The sequence below is a fragment of the Salmo salar genome, chromosome ssa29 (assembly GCF_905237065.1).
Source record: "Salmo salar chromosome ssa29, Ssal_v3.1, whole genome shotgun sequence".
NCBI classification, from domain to species: domain Eukaryota; kingdom Metazoa; phylum Chordata; class Actinopteri; order Salmoniformes; family Salmonidae; genus Salmo; species Salmo salar.
The window spans coordinates 8252007-8267491 of record NC_059470.1 but is presented as its reverse complement, the minus strand read 5'-3'; the positions used below and the strand labels follow the sequence as shown (position 1 = coordinate 8267491).

The 15485-nt window shown below is 42.2% G+C and overlaps 1 protein-coding gene across 1 annotated transcript; it reads right to left on the bottom strand.

The window, feature by feature from the left end:
- Positions 1-1139: 1139 nt before the first annotated feature.
- On the bottom strand, positions 1140-14497 carry tubb6 (tubulin, beta 6 class V). Its single transcript, XM_014180633.2, has 5 exons — positions 14244-14497; positions 13536-13644; positions 7656-7766; positions 4410-5469; positions 1140-1568 (listed from the first exon to the last, which is right to left on the bottom strand). The coding sequence occupies exons 1-5, from the start codon at positions 14298-14300 to the stop codon at positions 1514-1516; spliced, it is 1392 nt and encodes a 463-aa protein (XP_014036108.1). The 5' UTR covers positions 14301-14497; the 3' UTR covers positions 1140-1513.
- Between the last annotated feature and the right edge of the window lie 988 nt (positions 14498-15485).

Sequence of the window (15485 nt, the reverse complement as noted above, 5' to 3'; positions counted from 1 at the left end):
TCCACTAATTTGAAGGGGTGTCCACATACTTTTGTATATATAGTGTATGTTACAAATTACAATTCATATTATATGTTGTGAATTTGCTAAATGTACAATATGTTACAAATTTGCTAAACGTACAATATGTTACGAATTCGCTAAACTTATATGTTACGGGTTAGCTAAAAGGTTTAGGGGAAGGGTTAGCTAACATGCTAAGTATTTGCAAAGTAGCTAAAAAGTAGTAAGTAGTTGAAAAGTTGCTAATTAGCTAAAATGCTAAAGTTGTCCTCAATGAGACTCAAACTCACAACCTTTGGGTTGCTAGAGGTTCATGTTATTGGTAACCTAAGTAACCATCTGTCTTATGTAACCATACTAAAAGCAATAAAATCCTTCTAATTTGAGTAATTATATTTACTTTTACTATGTTACGTCTAGTCTATGAGACCAGGCTAGACTGACAAGGAGCAATAATGCACTATGAACAAAAGCATTTTAGGCGGGAAAGGGGTGCTGCTTGTGCCAACGTTAGAACGCTTAGTCTATCTTTAAATAACTACTTTGTCACTTGATTAAAATGACTAGCATTTTATAACAGCAGCATAACTCATCTTGAGGGAAGAAACGCTATCCCTTTATTGTTTATAAGAACATGTCTTATACAAGATTACCAAACTTTAATAGCCTACAGGCTAAGGCTGCCATAGGCTGTATAGGATCTAATTGTGGGTGTATGCCATAACCTTTGTTAAAGAAAAGGGCAAAAAGCATTCCCCTTGTTGGCTCAAGCATCCAGAAAAGCAACAGTGTCATTGTCCTACTTTAGTTATTTGTTCACTATATACCCACCAGTGGGTGCCATTCATGCACATACTCTATCTCCCTATGCAGTACCAATGTGCACCTTCCATTCATCTCCATTAAATACTTATACTAAGTCACTCTTCCCCTTATTTGGCAATATTTTCATAACCCAGTCTGAGAGCCAGCACAGTCCTCCCTTAATAGGCAGTGGGTTTCTGCTAGAGTGAGGCTACAGAGACACATGGGAGGGTTACACTTGGTCTTTAACAGCTGCAAGTACTGTCTCTTTAAGACAGTGTCCGACAATTTCACCAACTGTAGTTATTTTCAATCATCAAACTCACAACAAATTGACAATTTCAAGGAAACATTTATTGGAGGTTTGATTCACATACTATTCAGACCCGAAATGCTGTAAGATAATTGCAACCTCTTACTTACTAAAGCAAACTACTTGGTTGGCTGTTGGTTGTGACATACTGCAATCTAGCGTACTGTATCTGGCTCTAATGCAAGAACAGCTTTCTATAGAGTTCAATTGGCTTTCTTTTGCTCACAGATTTGTTCTGCTATCAACGATTCATTTGATAATTTCTGAGCCAGTGAATCCTTACAGGGATAAACACTTACAGTATCTGATAATACGTAAACAATCACTATTAAAGTAAAAACACTGTCAGCATCATTGCTGGATATTTCTGTTTCCAATGCTAATGCCTTAGCTTTAGCTCAGTGAGATAACATTGTCTTCAAAGATGGGGGCTTCAAGGTTCCATTCCCTGTTGGATACAGGATACAGTTAACATGTATCAAGATCAAAGTGTAATAAACTGCCTGCTCATACTAATGTAATAATAATGTAATACATAAAATAATTCAGGCGCACACACACACACACACACACACACACACACACACACACACACACACACACACACACACACACACACACACACACACACACACACACCCTGGAGTTGTTCTCAGGGTCAGCGCCAATGTAACTTGAGTGGCATGAAGCACTTCTGCAGCTGACTTCCCAGCTAACTGGCCGGGCCAAGAGCGTCTGTGACACCAGCTGTGCATACCACGCCAAGCCCTTCCAACCACCACATCAAGTCAACGTACAGCCAATACCAATTCACTTCCTGCCCATTCTCCATGGCCCTAACACTAAGATGTTAACAGATCTGAAGGATCTGTATACAGTAGGTGTAAGCAGTGTGGGGGAGCTTCCACCTTACAGACCTGTAAATGTTGTTAGGGCCAAGTATCCACTATTGGGCTGATATAGTGAGAGACCTTTCAAAATCAGATGGTGATCATGCTTCATCTTGTTCATATCACGGGGAAAGACTCACTTCCTGTTTGCTTCATTTTCCTAAAGCACACAGCATGCAAGGTGCTTTTATTGGGACATTTAGTGAATTTGTCTTTAAAGGTATAAACCTTTTCACACATACTTGGTATCTGTTTCTCACTTCAATGCTTCCAACTTTAGCACTACGCTAGTACGTGTATGGCAGAAGACTCATTGAGGCCATGAATAGCTCTAAATAGTTTGGTGCAGACTGGAGGTCCCCTATTGTTAGCTCCACAGTTCTAAATAGAGAAAGCCTTGCTCAGCAGCTGTTGTGAGTAACTAGGGTTAGGAGGGGGGATTTGCCCCCACCATAGGAACGTTGAAGCCTGTCTGCTGTGGTACATGACTGAGGCGGATATGAACAAAGCACTTGGGGTTTACAATGACTGGTTCCCTTTCTTTGTCCCCCAAATAGAACTGCTAGGAAATCAAGTTCTAACCACAATAGAGGGAGAATGATTAGCAAGCTATTGGCAGTGTACTTTTCTGTATTGTCCATTATCACAGTCTGGAGCTATATCTACTAAGCATTTACACTAGTGTTGTTCTTTATTCATCCAGGAAGTCCCTTAAGGCTTGACACTTCCAATGGAACAAGTTATATTCTAAAGGTATTCTAAAGTGTATAAAACACAAAAAATTGAAGGTAAAATAAAGAATAAGAGATGAATAAGGAAAAGTTAAGACAGTTTCATGTTTTGTCTTTGTCTTTCATTTGCATTGCACTAGACTAGAGCAGAAGCTTAGCAAATCAGTCTCCCAATGTACTAATCAATACACATCAACCATCTAACATATCATGCCCACAACTGACCAACATGAATTGAGAAACGTACATACAGATTTGAATATACGGTTGTTCCATTTGATTTCAATCACTTTTTGAACTAAACTTTCTATACATATTTGCCCATGGTAGAAGTGTTCAGAAAGTGACTTTCAGGACCTGAATGCAAAAACAATTAGGAGATATATGTGCTCAAAGTTGACCTGTTTTGCATACCCCACCCTCCCGAGTGTCGCAGCGGGCTAGGCACTGCATCTCAGTGCAAGAGGCGTCATTACAGTCCCTTGTTCGAATCCAGGCTGTATCACATCCGGCCGTGATTGGGAGTCCCGTACAGCAGCGTACAATTGGCCCAGCGTCTTCTGGGTTTGGCCGGGGTAGGCCGTCATTGTAAATAAGATTTTATTTATTTATTTACCATCAGACATCCATGTCTTCATCACTGGAACAGTTAAACGGTTAAGTTTGATATCATTTAAAAGCTTACAAACAGGGTTATATTATTATTTATTTTTCATCTTTAACGTCAATTATCTAAAAATGTGTAAAAGACACAGTATACTCTTGAAGACTGAGTGGGTCATTTCAATCATAGAAATAGCATTCATAGAATGGACATATCCCTTCAGATCACTGCAATTTAGCTGGTACATAATTTAAATTGAATTGAAATATTAATTTCAAAGATAGATTAACCACAAAGGTGACCGCCGGTCAACCCACAGTTGAATGTCAACTTAAATGGGAATGTATATTCTATTAACTGTATTTCTTTGATTACAATAGGTTTCCTATTGAAGATTAACACTATAGTTTAAAACAACATTTTCTGATGTGGTGACCTCCAATAATCTTTGTGCTACCATTTTAAAGTTGAAATGTTATTCCCATTTTAGTACATTTATCAGCCAAAACATGACACCCAACATGAAAACCCTCTGATGATGTAAAATAGGGTCTAAGCTACAACATTAGTGACATCTTTTGAGGTTGATAATTTACGTTAAAATAAACGATTAAGTTGTTAGAAAACCTTTCTCAGAAGCTTTTAAACGGTATGAGACTCAACCTTTTATCTTTTCCAGAAGAAGGAATGGATGTCTTTTGGTAGGGTGAGGTATGCAACATTTTGAGCACCTCTATTCCCTAAATGTTTTGGCATTCCAGTCTAAAAAGTTCCTTTCTGACCACTTCCACCAGTGTCAAATAGGTATAGAAAGTTTTGTTCAAATCAGAAGGGGTGCAGTCAAAAAGTGATAAAAATCAAATGGAACGACCCCATACACAACATATCACACAATGGATAACTGCACTAGACAAAAACTTAACATACAACACATTCAAAGCCTTTAAAAAGGTTTTATTTCCACAGCTTCCGAGACCTCTGGGCATAAAACAGTACACATCAAAACATGTTAAAAAAAAATATATATATATATATTTTTTACAAACAGGCAACATTATCCTTACTCATTGAGTTCTTCTTCCTCGTCATCGAATGTCTCTTCCCCGTCATTAGCCGTGGCCTCCTGGTACTGCTGGTACTCAGACACCAGGTCGTTCATGTTGCTCTCGGCCTCTGTGAACTCCATCTCGTCCATGCCCTCCCCTGTGAACCAGTGCAAGAAGGCCTTGCGGCGGAACATGGCCGAGAACTGCTCCGAGAAGCGCTTGAACAGCTCCTGGATGGCCGTGCTGTTGCCGATGAATGTGGAGGCCATCTTAAGGCCGCGGGGCGCAATGTCACACACGGCCACCTTGACGTTGTTGGGGATCCACTCCACGAAGTAGCTGCTGTTCTTGTTCTGGATGGCCAGCATCTGCTCGTCCACCTCTTTCATGGACATGGGCCCTCGGAAAACAGTGGCCACGGTGAGGTAGCGGCCATGGCGCGGGTCGCACGCCGCCATCATGTTGCGGGCGTCAAACATTTGCTGGGTGAGTTCGGGCACTGTCAGGGCGCGATACTGCTGGCTCCCCCGGGCGGTTAGTGGTGCAAAGCCAGGCATGAAGAAATGTAGGCGGGGAAAGGGCACCATGTTGACGGCCAGTTTGCGAAGGTCGGCGTTGAGCTGGCCAGGGAAGCGCAGTGAGGTGGTCACACCGCTCATGGTGGCCGACACCAGGTGGTTGAGGTCTCCGTAAGTGGGCGTGGTCAGTTTCAGGGTACGGAAGCAGATGTCGTAGAGCGCCTCGTTGTCAATGCAGTATGTCTCATCCGTGTTCTCCACCAGCTGGTGCACAGAGAGCGTGGCGTTGTACGGTTCGACCACCGTATCAGACACCTTGGGTGAGGGCATGACGCTGAACGTGTTCATGATGCGGTCAGGGTACTCCTCACGGATCTTGCTGATGAGCAGGGTGCCCATTCCTGAGCCCGTGCCCCCACCCAGGGAGTGGGTGAGCTGGAAGCCCTGGAGACAGTCACAGTGCTCACACTCCTTCCTCACCACATCTAGCACAGAGTCTACCAGCTCTGCTCCCTCAGTGTAGTGGCCCTTGGCCCAGTTGTTCCCTGCACCCGTCTGCCCTGCAAGGACAGCATAAAAGGGATGAAAACTGTCAGTTAAATCCTACACCCCATCCCTCCAGTAACCCCAAATCAACCCCCCCACTACCTCAAACACAAGCTAATTGTGAGCCATTTATCATCCAGTCTAAGCCAAGAGAATGTGGGGTCAGTACAGGGTGTGTGTGTGAAGTGAGATTCTCGGGCTCAAGTCCACGTGAAAACCCTGAAAAGTTGATTAAACAAATGTCCAAAGACATTTAGGCAAGAATGTAGGTTGAGTCTGGCATTTGTACAAGCTACATGTTCTGTCAAATAGTTTCCCATTGTCTCCCCGTAGCTGCTAATGAAAAGGTAAATGACTAAGGCCATGTATCATGCATCTCCCGACAACTTCTGCTGAGACCGCCACACTTGATCCATCCCAGTCTTCATTAGGTCATGCAACAGAAAACTTCAAAGTGTTTCTTATTGGACAAACCTAGGTAGTCCCTCCCTGTTTCACTCAGCTTTTTTTCATTTGATGCCTAATGGTGCCTAATGACTATATCCACCTCCTGAAAAATACTGCTGGCACCACCACACTTGAACCCAGGTAGGAATGTTTGTACAGGGACTTCGAACAGAAGAAAACTCTCTGTGAGGGACTTCCTTGACTTGTCCAATGAGAAACTAATTTCTGTTCTCAATTGCAGAACATTTTAAAACGTTTTCCATTTGTGTGCCCTAATGAAAACAACTGGACTAGGACATCATATGGATTATGATGTGTGCTGATTGAACGATTTAATTCATAACTGTAGATCACTTAATTCAATTTTATTTTTGTATGACAATCATGTGTAGTTTAGAGTCACGTCATATCTTTGGTTTGTAGTAGACAACACATCACGCAAGTCCTTGATGTAGATTGACAATCAGTTGTTATGTCTGTAGAGGATCCCATTTTAACAGCCTTCACATATTCACATTTACCTCACATATTTCCCGTTCGAGTAAGCTTAAACAGTCTGTATATGCTGCTATCAAATCCTTGAAGGATTTCCCTATGGTTACCAATTAGAGATGGGTGAAAACGTGTAACTAAAGTAAATACCCTCCTAAAAAACAACCAGTCATCCTTTTTGAGAGCACTGTTCAGAACCAAAACATCCATTGCTTTGATGCCATGACTCATCTAGGGAGCTTTCAGGGGCTTTGTGTTATAAACTTGATCAATTCTGATCCCCAGGGCCCAGTTTTTCAAAAGTTATCAGATTGGATTTCGACAATCAGATAGGATTAAATGTCAGAATTGGGTTTTTCATAACTGAAAATTTTGATTCTGATCCTGCAGGTATGGATTTGGATTTTGTAATCCAATTTTACCTTTAATCAGGTTTGAATGTCGTTTTTTGCATTTTTGAAATGTGATTAGGATAGTTTTGATGCCGAAAATCTGGATTATTTTGATCCCACTGGATGGCTGGATTCAGGTTGTATTTAGAAAGGTTAAAAGCACTACAACTAAGACATTGCAATGAAACTAATGAAAGGCAACAACAACAAAAAACATTACATCTGAAAACCAAAGGTTAATTGTGTTAAATTGACAGCAGTTTAGGTATGTGGTCAGTTGTTATATTGAGAAGTGTCAAATAAATGTATGTACTTACTTGTAAGTGATATGCAGGCTAATTTTTTTTTTTTTTATCTCAGGTACCTTTATTTGTGTAGTTTACTCCTTCCTCTCTGTTTCCCTATGACAGTGTAGAAGTAGTACCATAACCTGTCCAGTAGATGGCAAGGTGTAGGTTTGTTCGAAACACTGAGAATCCGTATTCTGTGATCTTGATATTGTGGTATCTGGATCAGAATGATCTTTCCCATTATGCTCTGAAACACTGTCTCAAAAACAGCCAGCACGATCTGATCATTCTGATCCAGATTAAAAGTTTTTCAAAAACTGGGCCCAGTAGACCTCACGTGACCGCCACAAAACCTCATGCTGTGTGTCCTTGATATTGAAGAAACAATGAAACACTGAAATGGTACACATACCTAAAAACAGCCATTTTGAATCAGTAGGAAAAACATGTGTTAGCTACATAGAGACAAAATAAGCCATATAATAGGATATTTTAAATGCTCTTAGATGCCTATAATACCTAATAATAATGCATTATTTAGCTGTTGACTTTAAGTAAAGTGTTACAGTGTCCACTTACCGAAGATAAAGTTGTCAGGTCTGAATAGCTGTCCAAAGGACCCCGACCGGACACTGTCCATGGTCCCAGGTTCCAGGTCCACAAGGACTGCTCTGGGGACATACTTGTGTGCTGGAAAAAAGACAACCAAACACCTATACAGATTGGAATACATTTCAAATGTATCAGAATGCATGGTATTGTACAGTAGATTGTTTCACAAACAAGACTTCGTCAGGTATGCCTACAACCTATTACCTAAAACACATTCCTTATTTTATGCCTTAAGGAATTGCCAACAACCAGATAACATTTCCCTTTTCAATGCGGCCTGCCATCTTTCCCTCACATTGAATATTTCAGTCCTAACTAACACTAACTTTAAAGGCTGAATGAATATAAAATGAATTTAAAAGGTGTATATAGATGCTTCAGAAATAATGTATTCACATCATGCTATATAAAACAGCCTGGTCTCACAGACTTTACTTAACATAGTAAGTAACAATCTAAGCAACATTAAAAAAAAGCTGTAGATTTTTGCATTGGACACATCTCAATCCACCGCATCAGCTTGTATCACACTTCCGCATCTGCGGTGAAAGGTAGTAGAGCTACAGCGGTGTTTGTCAGACTATGAGACGTCCCAAAAATCGGTCTTCTCACAAAAACGTCTGTAGTGTCCAAAACGGTTTTGCTCCATGACCCCCACAGGTATCAGGAGACTCGTCTGACGTCGGTACCGTCGATGTGCCAACTTCTGTTTGTAACGTCCGAAAGGTTTGGGCTACAATCTAATCTCCCCTAATGTCAAGGGGAGATTCTCACAAACACGATGGTGTTCTCAGTTTTGCTTTACGACCCCCATAAGTGTCAAGGGAGTTGTGTAAGGGTTAAAAAAAATGAATGGAAGAATGAAGGTCGTTTTGTGCCTACCCAAGAAATTTATTAAATAAGTGTAAAGCAATATATATATACATATATACTCAGCAAAAAAAGAAACAACTCACTGTCAACTGCGTTCATTTTCAGCAAACTTATCATGTGTAAATATTTGTATGAACATAACAAGATTCAACAACTGAGACATAAACTGAACAAGTTCCACAGACATGTGACTAACAGAAATTGAATAATGTGTCCCTGAACAAAGGGGGGGGGGTTAAAATCAAAAGTAACAGTTAGTATCTGGTGTGGTCACCAGCTGCATTAAGTACCGCAGTGCATCTCCTCCTATTGGACTGCACCAGGTTTGACAGTTTTTGCTGTGAGATGTTAACCCACTCCTCCACCAAGTCACCTGCAAGTTCCTGGACATTTCTGGGGGGGAAATGGCCCTAGCCCTCACCCTCCAATCAAACAGGTCCCAGACGTACTCTATAGGATTGAGATCCGGGCTCTTCGCTGGCCATGGCAGAACACTGACATTCCTGCCTTGCAGGAAATTACGCACAGAACGAGCAGTATGGCAGGTGGCATTGTCATGCTGGAGGGGTCATGTCAGGATGAGCCTGGAGGATGGGTACCACATGAGGGAGGAGGATGTCTTCCCTGTAACGCACAGCATTGAGATTGCCTGCAATGACAACAAGCTCAGTCCGATGATGATGACCATGACGGACCCGCCACCTCCAAATCGATCCCGCTCCAGAGTACAGGCCTCGGTGTAAACGCGAATTCGACCATCACCCCCGGTGAGACAAAACCGTGACTCGTCAGTGAAGAGCACTTTTTGCTAGTCCTGTCTGGTCCAGCAACGGTGGGTTTGTGCCCATAGGCGACGTTGTTGCCAGTAATGTCTGGTGAGGACCTGCCTTACAACAAGCCTACAAGCCCTCTGTCCAGCCTCTCTCAGCCTATTGCGTACAGTGTGGGCACTGATGGAGGGATTGTGTGTTCCTGGTGTAACTCGGGCAGTTGTTGTTGCCATCCTGTACCTGTCCCGCAGATGTGATGTTTGGATGTACCGATCCTGTGCAGGTGTTGTTACATGTGGTCTGCCACTGCGAGCATGATCAGCTGCCCGTCCTGTCTCCCTGTAGCACTGTCTTAAGCGTCTCACAGTACGGACATTGGAATTTATTGCCCTGGCCATATCTGCAGTCCTCATGCCTCCTTGCAGCATGCCTAAGGCACGTTCACGCAGATGAGCAGGGACCATGGGCATCTTTCTTTTGGTGTTTTTCAGTCAGTAGAAAGGCCTCTTTAGTGTCCTAAGTTTTCATAACTGTGACCTTAATTGCCTACCGTCTGTAAACTGTTAGTGTCTTAACGACCGTTCCACAGCTGCATGGGGACGTTTCTTTTTTTGCTGAGTATATATATATATATATGTATGTATATATATATATCACACTCAGCAAAAAAAGAAACGTCCCCTTTTCAGGACCCTGTCTTACAAAGATAATTCGTAAAAATCCAAATTAGTTCACAGATCTTCATAGTAAAGGGTTTAAACACTGTTTCCTGTGCTTGTTCAATGAACCATAAACAATTAATGAACATGCAGCTGCATGGAACGGTCATTGCAGCTGTGGAACGGTCGTTAAGACACTAATAGTAATGCATATATATATACATATATATATACACACATACACACACAAAGTTTACATACACTTAGGTAGGAAAAACTCATTTTTCAACCACTCCATACATTTCTTGTTAACAAACTATAGTTTTGGCAAGTCGGTTAGGACATCTACTTTGTGCATGACACATGACAAGTCATTTTTCCAACAATTGTTTACAGACAGATTATTTCAATTATAACTCACTGTATCACAATTCCGGTGGGTCAGAAGTTTACATACATTTAGTTGACTGTGCCTTTAAACAGCTTGTAAAATTCCAGAAAATGATGTCATGGCTTTAGAAGCTTCCGATGACTCATTAGAGTCAATTGGAGGTGTACCTGTAGATGTATTTCAAGGCCTACCTTCAAATTCAGTGCCTCTTTGCTTGACATCATGGGAAAATCAAAAGAAATCAGTCAAGACCTCAGGAAAAAAACTGTATACCTCCACAAGTCTGATTCATCCTTGGGAGCAATTTCCAAACACCTGAAGGTACCACGTTCATCTGTACAAACAATAGCACGCAAGTATAAACACCATGGGATTACGCAGCCGTCATACTGCTCAGGAAGGAGACATGTTCTGTCTCCTAGAGATGAACGTACTTCGGTGCGAAAAGTGCAGATCAATCTCAGAACAGCACAGGATCTTGTGAAGATGGAGGAAACAGGCACAAAAGTATCTATATCCACAGTAAAACAAGTCCTATATCGACATAACCTGAAAGGCCGCTCAGCAAGGAAGAAGGCACTGCTCCAAATCCGCCATAAAAAAAGCCAGACTACGGTTTGCAACTGCACATGGGGACAAAGATCGTACTTTTTGGAAAAATGTCCTCTGGTCTGATGAAACAAAAATAGAACTGTTTGGCTATAATGACCATCGCATCTCTGCATGTCTGGCAGACATATCAGTGTGGATGACGGATCACCACCTCAAGCTGAACCTCGGCAAGACGGAGCTGCTCTTCCTCCCGACGAAGGACTGCCCGTTCCATGATCTCGCCATCACGGTTGACAACTCCATTGTGTCCTCCTCCCAGAGTGCTAAGAGCCTTGGCGTGACCCTGGACAACACCCTGTCGTTCTCCGCTAACATCAAGGCGGTGACCCGATCCTGTAGGTTCATGCTCTACAACATTCGCAGAGTACGACCATGCCTCACACAGGAAGCGGCGCAGGTCCTAATCCAGGCACTTGTCATCTCCCGTCTGGATCACTGCAACTCGCTGTTGGCGGGGCTCCCTGCCTGTGCCATCAAACCCCTACAACTCATCCAGAACGCCGCAGCCCGTCTGGTGTTCAACCTTCCCAAGTTCTCTCACGTCACCCCGCTCCTCCGCACACTCCACTGGCTTCCAGTTGAAGCTCGCATCTGCTACAAGACCATGGTGCTTGCCTACGGAGCTGTGAGGGGAACGGCACCTCCGTACCTTCAGGCTCTGATCAGGCCCTACACCCAAAGAAGGGCACTGCGTTCATCCACCTCTGGCCTGCTCGGCTCCCTACCTCTGCGGAAGCACAGTTCCCGCTCAGCCCAGTCAAAAATGTTCGCTGCTCTGGCACCCCAATGGTGGAACAAGCTCCCTCACGACGCCAGGACAGCGGAGTCAATCACCACCTTCCGGAGACACCTGAAACCCCACCTCTTTAAGGAATACCTGGGATAGGATTAAGTAATCCTTCTACCCCCCCCCCAAAAAAAAGATATAGGTGTACTATTGTAAAGTGGTTGTTCCACTGGATATCATAAGGTGAATGCACCAATTTGTAAGTCGCTCTGGATAAGCGTGTCTGCTAAATGATGTAAATGTTATGTTTGGAGGAAAAAGGGGTAAGCTTGCAAGCCGAAGAACACCATCCCAACCGTGAAGCAGGGGGGTGGCAGCATCATGTTGTGGGGGTGCTTTGCTGCAGGAGGGACTGGTGCACTTCACAAAATAGATAATTTTCCTGCCTCATGAAGCTATGTGGATATATTGAAGCAACATCTCAAGACATCTCAAGTTAAAGCTTGGTCGCAAATGGGTCATCCAAATGGACCATCCAAATGGACAATGACCCCAAGCATACTTCCAAAGTTGTGGCAAAATGGCTTATGGACAACAAAGTCAAGGTATTAGAGTGGCCATCACAAAGCCCTGACCAGGAGGAAAGCGCCAAAATTCACCCAACTTATTGTGGGAAGCTTGTGGAAGGCTACTCGAAACGTTTGACCCAGGGGAAACATCTATTTAATCCATTTTAGAATAAGACTGTAATGTAACAAAATGTGGAAAAGTCAAAGGGTTCTGAATACTTTCGAATGCACAGTATATTTCCGGAGCTTTCTTATATCTCCTAGATATAGGACAGACACTTCAAGAGCTTGTTTCTTATGATTTTTGTTTTTGCCATTTATGAATGTGTTATTCAATGCATTTCTCTGGGCTATAGTAGGAAAGGCCAAATTCAGTATTATATCAAATCATTTGTTCATACATTATTTTTTTTTTGTACCTAAAGGAGTCCTTAATTCAATAGTTAAATGATCCATAGTATGACCATCTTAAAATAACTCCATGGTTAGAACCCCCCCTCGTGCCATACATCCGCAGTCATCCTTAAATTTCAGCATGATAATGCACAGCCCCATGTTGCAAGGATCTGTACACAATTCCTGGAAGCTGAAAATGTCCCAGTTCTTCCATGGCCTGCATTCTCACCAGATATGTCACCCATTGAGCATGTTTGGGATGCTCTAGATCGACGTGTACGACAGCGTGTTCCAGTTCCCGCCAATATCCAGAAACTTCACACAGCCATTGAAGAGGAGTGGGACAACATTCCATAGGCCACAATCAACAGCCTAATCAACTCGATGCGAAAGACATGTCACCCTGCAAGAGGCAAATGGTGGTCACACCAGATACTGACCGGTTTTCCTATCCATGGCCCTACCTTTTTTTGTTAAAGGTCTCTTTGACCAGATGCATATCTGTATTCCCAGTCATGTGAAATACATAGATTAGGACCTAATCTATTAATTTCCATTTACTATTTTTCCTTATATGAACTGTAGCTCATTGAATTTTTTAAATTGTTGCATGTTGCGTTTATTTTTGTTCAGTTTAAATGGAGTGTTCGGATTTACGTTTATTGTTACATCTACCACTGAGTTCAGGTTGCAGCAAAGGGTGGCAAAAGAGTAATGGCAATTTGTCAAAGCACCAGAAGTAAGGACCCTGTAGCAGACCATGAGTGCGTTTATGTTAAATGCTCTATCCCTTTATCAATTGGGAACAACTTGGAAGCATGATGACTCATTCTACAACAGACACACTTACGGGACGCTTCGTTGTAGTACACATTAATCCTGTCGATTTGAAGCGATGAGTCACCCACATAGTTTCCTGCCGGATCGATGCCGTGTTCATCGCTGATAACTTCCCAAAACTGTCGAGTTATCAACATAGGAGGAAAAAAGGTTACAGTTAAATATCCGAAAGTTATCAAGGCATCATGAAAAAACGATTGAACATTGTGCATCCTTCGGTCTTATTTGATGACTGAAGCACACTCAGCTGCTGAAATGGATAGACTCGCACAGCGCGAATTTCATGGCACTCCATGGCTGAACGCTAGGAACCGTTATGAAGTTTATTATAGGCTAAATAGATTAGTAATTAAGCGATAGCAATTTACATTTTCAAAAGGCAAAGTCGTAGCCTATGACCCAAAGCATGGGGTCATATGCTATACAACATTGGCCTACAATTAGCCTATAATTTGTCACATCAGCTTCTAAACATTTAGGCTAAGGTATTTTCGGAGTTAAAAGACAGACAGACCGTTCATTCGTCATCCGTTGTCATTCATCTGGCAACGGATGATTCCCGTTGAAAAAACATCGGCTCCATCGCACAAAATCCGTGTGCGATGGCATAATAAAGTTAAGAAATAGTTTTTTTTACACAAAACATGCAAGGTTTTAATTCAAAATGAAAAAGTTATTCTTAATGAAAAAGTCATTCAGTTCAATGGTCTCTACTTGCCTTGGTGCCAATCTGATTCCCACATTGTCCGGCTTGTATGTGAACTATTTCTCTCATTCTGTCTGTGTGCAAGGGTGTCTTGGCGGCTGGAGTGTGTATGCAGCCTGGTAAACTGAACTGATTAGCAGGCGCGCTAAATTCCTGTTCACCTCTGCCGAACTTCCACGCCCAGTAGGGCTGGACAAGTGAATGACACCCCAGCTGTGGAATAAAGTAGTGAACCGTTATCTTCCATCCCCTTTCTCACAAGAGAAGTATATTATCAGGCTTAGTTTGTTGAAATAATGTATCTTCAATTCAGTTGTGACTTATGATGCAAATGTAGGCTATTACATCATTGTTGAATAATTAAAGAGTAGCCTAGGCTGTATTTGCTTTAGGTCTTGCACCATTTCAAGTGCTAAAGTTAGAAGTTGAGCTCACTACACTCATTCATTATGAGTGTAGTTCCCTTGGGTACAAAAACATCAAAATACACATAATATACCTTCAGGAGGTACACATATGATCTAACATGGTACTGTTCGGTACATTTTAACGTACATGTGCGGGTAATCTAGTAATTGTACATTTTTGTACCAAATATTCTGAATATAAAAAGGTATAATCATTGGGGGTGTGGCTTTCAGTTATTTTTGGCCACCCGTGAGTTGAAGTGTTGTACCAGTTTGTGGTCTATCGTTATATTGCAAGTTTGAGCATGTCTGCTGACAGTTCTGAAATCTTTATAATCGACTTACGTAAGAGCATGTGACAATATTGTAATTCATTTTGTAGCGAGCTTAACCCAACACTGAGCCACCTAGTCAAGTACAGACCTCTTGGTGTAATGGTTAAGGTGTTGGCTTGACAGTCGCTGGACCCAGGTTCGAGTCCCGGTTGGGGCTACCCTCTGAATTTGCTACGTTGTTGTCAGAAGTGGGATGGTGAAGTGTAAGGGACTTAAGTTAATATTTGCCACTTGAAAGGAACAAACATCTTTGTCACTGTGGTGGTACCCTAAAAAAAATAAAAAGGTACAAACTGCAAAAAGGTACAATGGACATACCTTACAGGGTGTGACAAGAAATGATCACACAAAAGGAAGTACATGTTGCACATTTGTGACCCGTTTCAGGAAACTAGGCGTATGTCGCAAGTCACAACTTAATTTTTGGGGCAGAAATGTCTTCCGGAACATGTGAACTTTCATGTGCCTTAATAACATACTTGGATGCCATATGTAAATACGAATAAAATTGT

What these genes read in the sequence shown, in the direction of transcription:
- tubb6 (XM_014180633.2), bottom strand. Translation starts at nt 14,300, where the DNA reads ATGAGAGAAATAGTTCACATACAAGCCGGACAATGTGGGAATCAGATT. An exon ending in ACCTGACAACTTTATCTTCG is followed by an intron (nt 5,470 to 7,655) that starts GTAAGTGGACAC and finishes CTGTCCTTGCAG; the next exon opens with GGCAGACGGGTGCAGGGAAC. An exon ending in GAGGAAGAAGAACTCAATGA is followed by an intron (nt 1,569 to 4,409) that starts GTAAGGATAATG and finishes TGTATCCAACAG; the next exon opens with GGAATGGAACCTTGAAGCCC.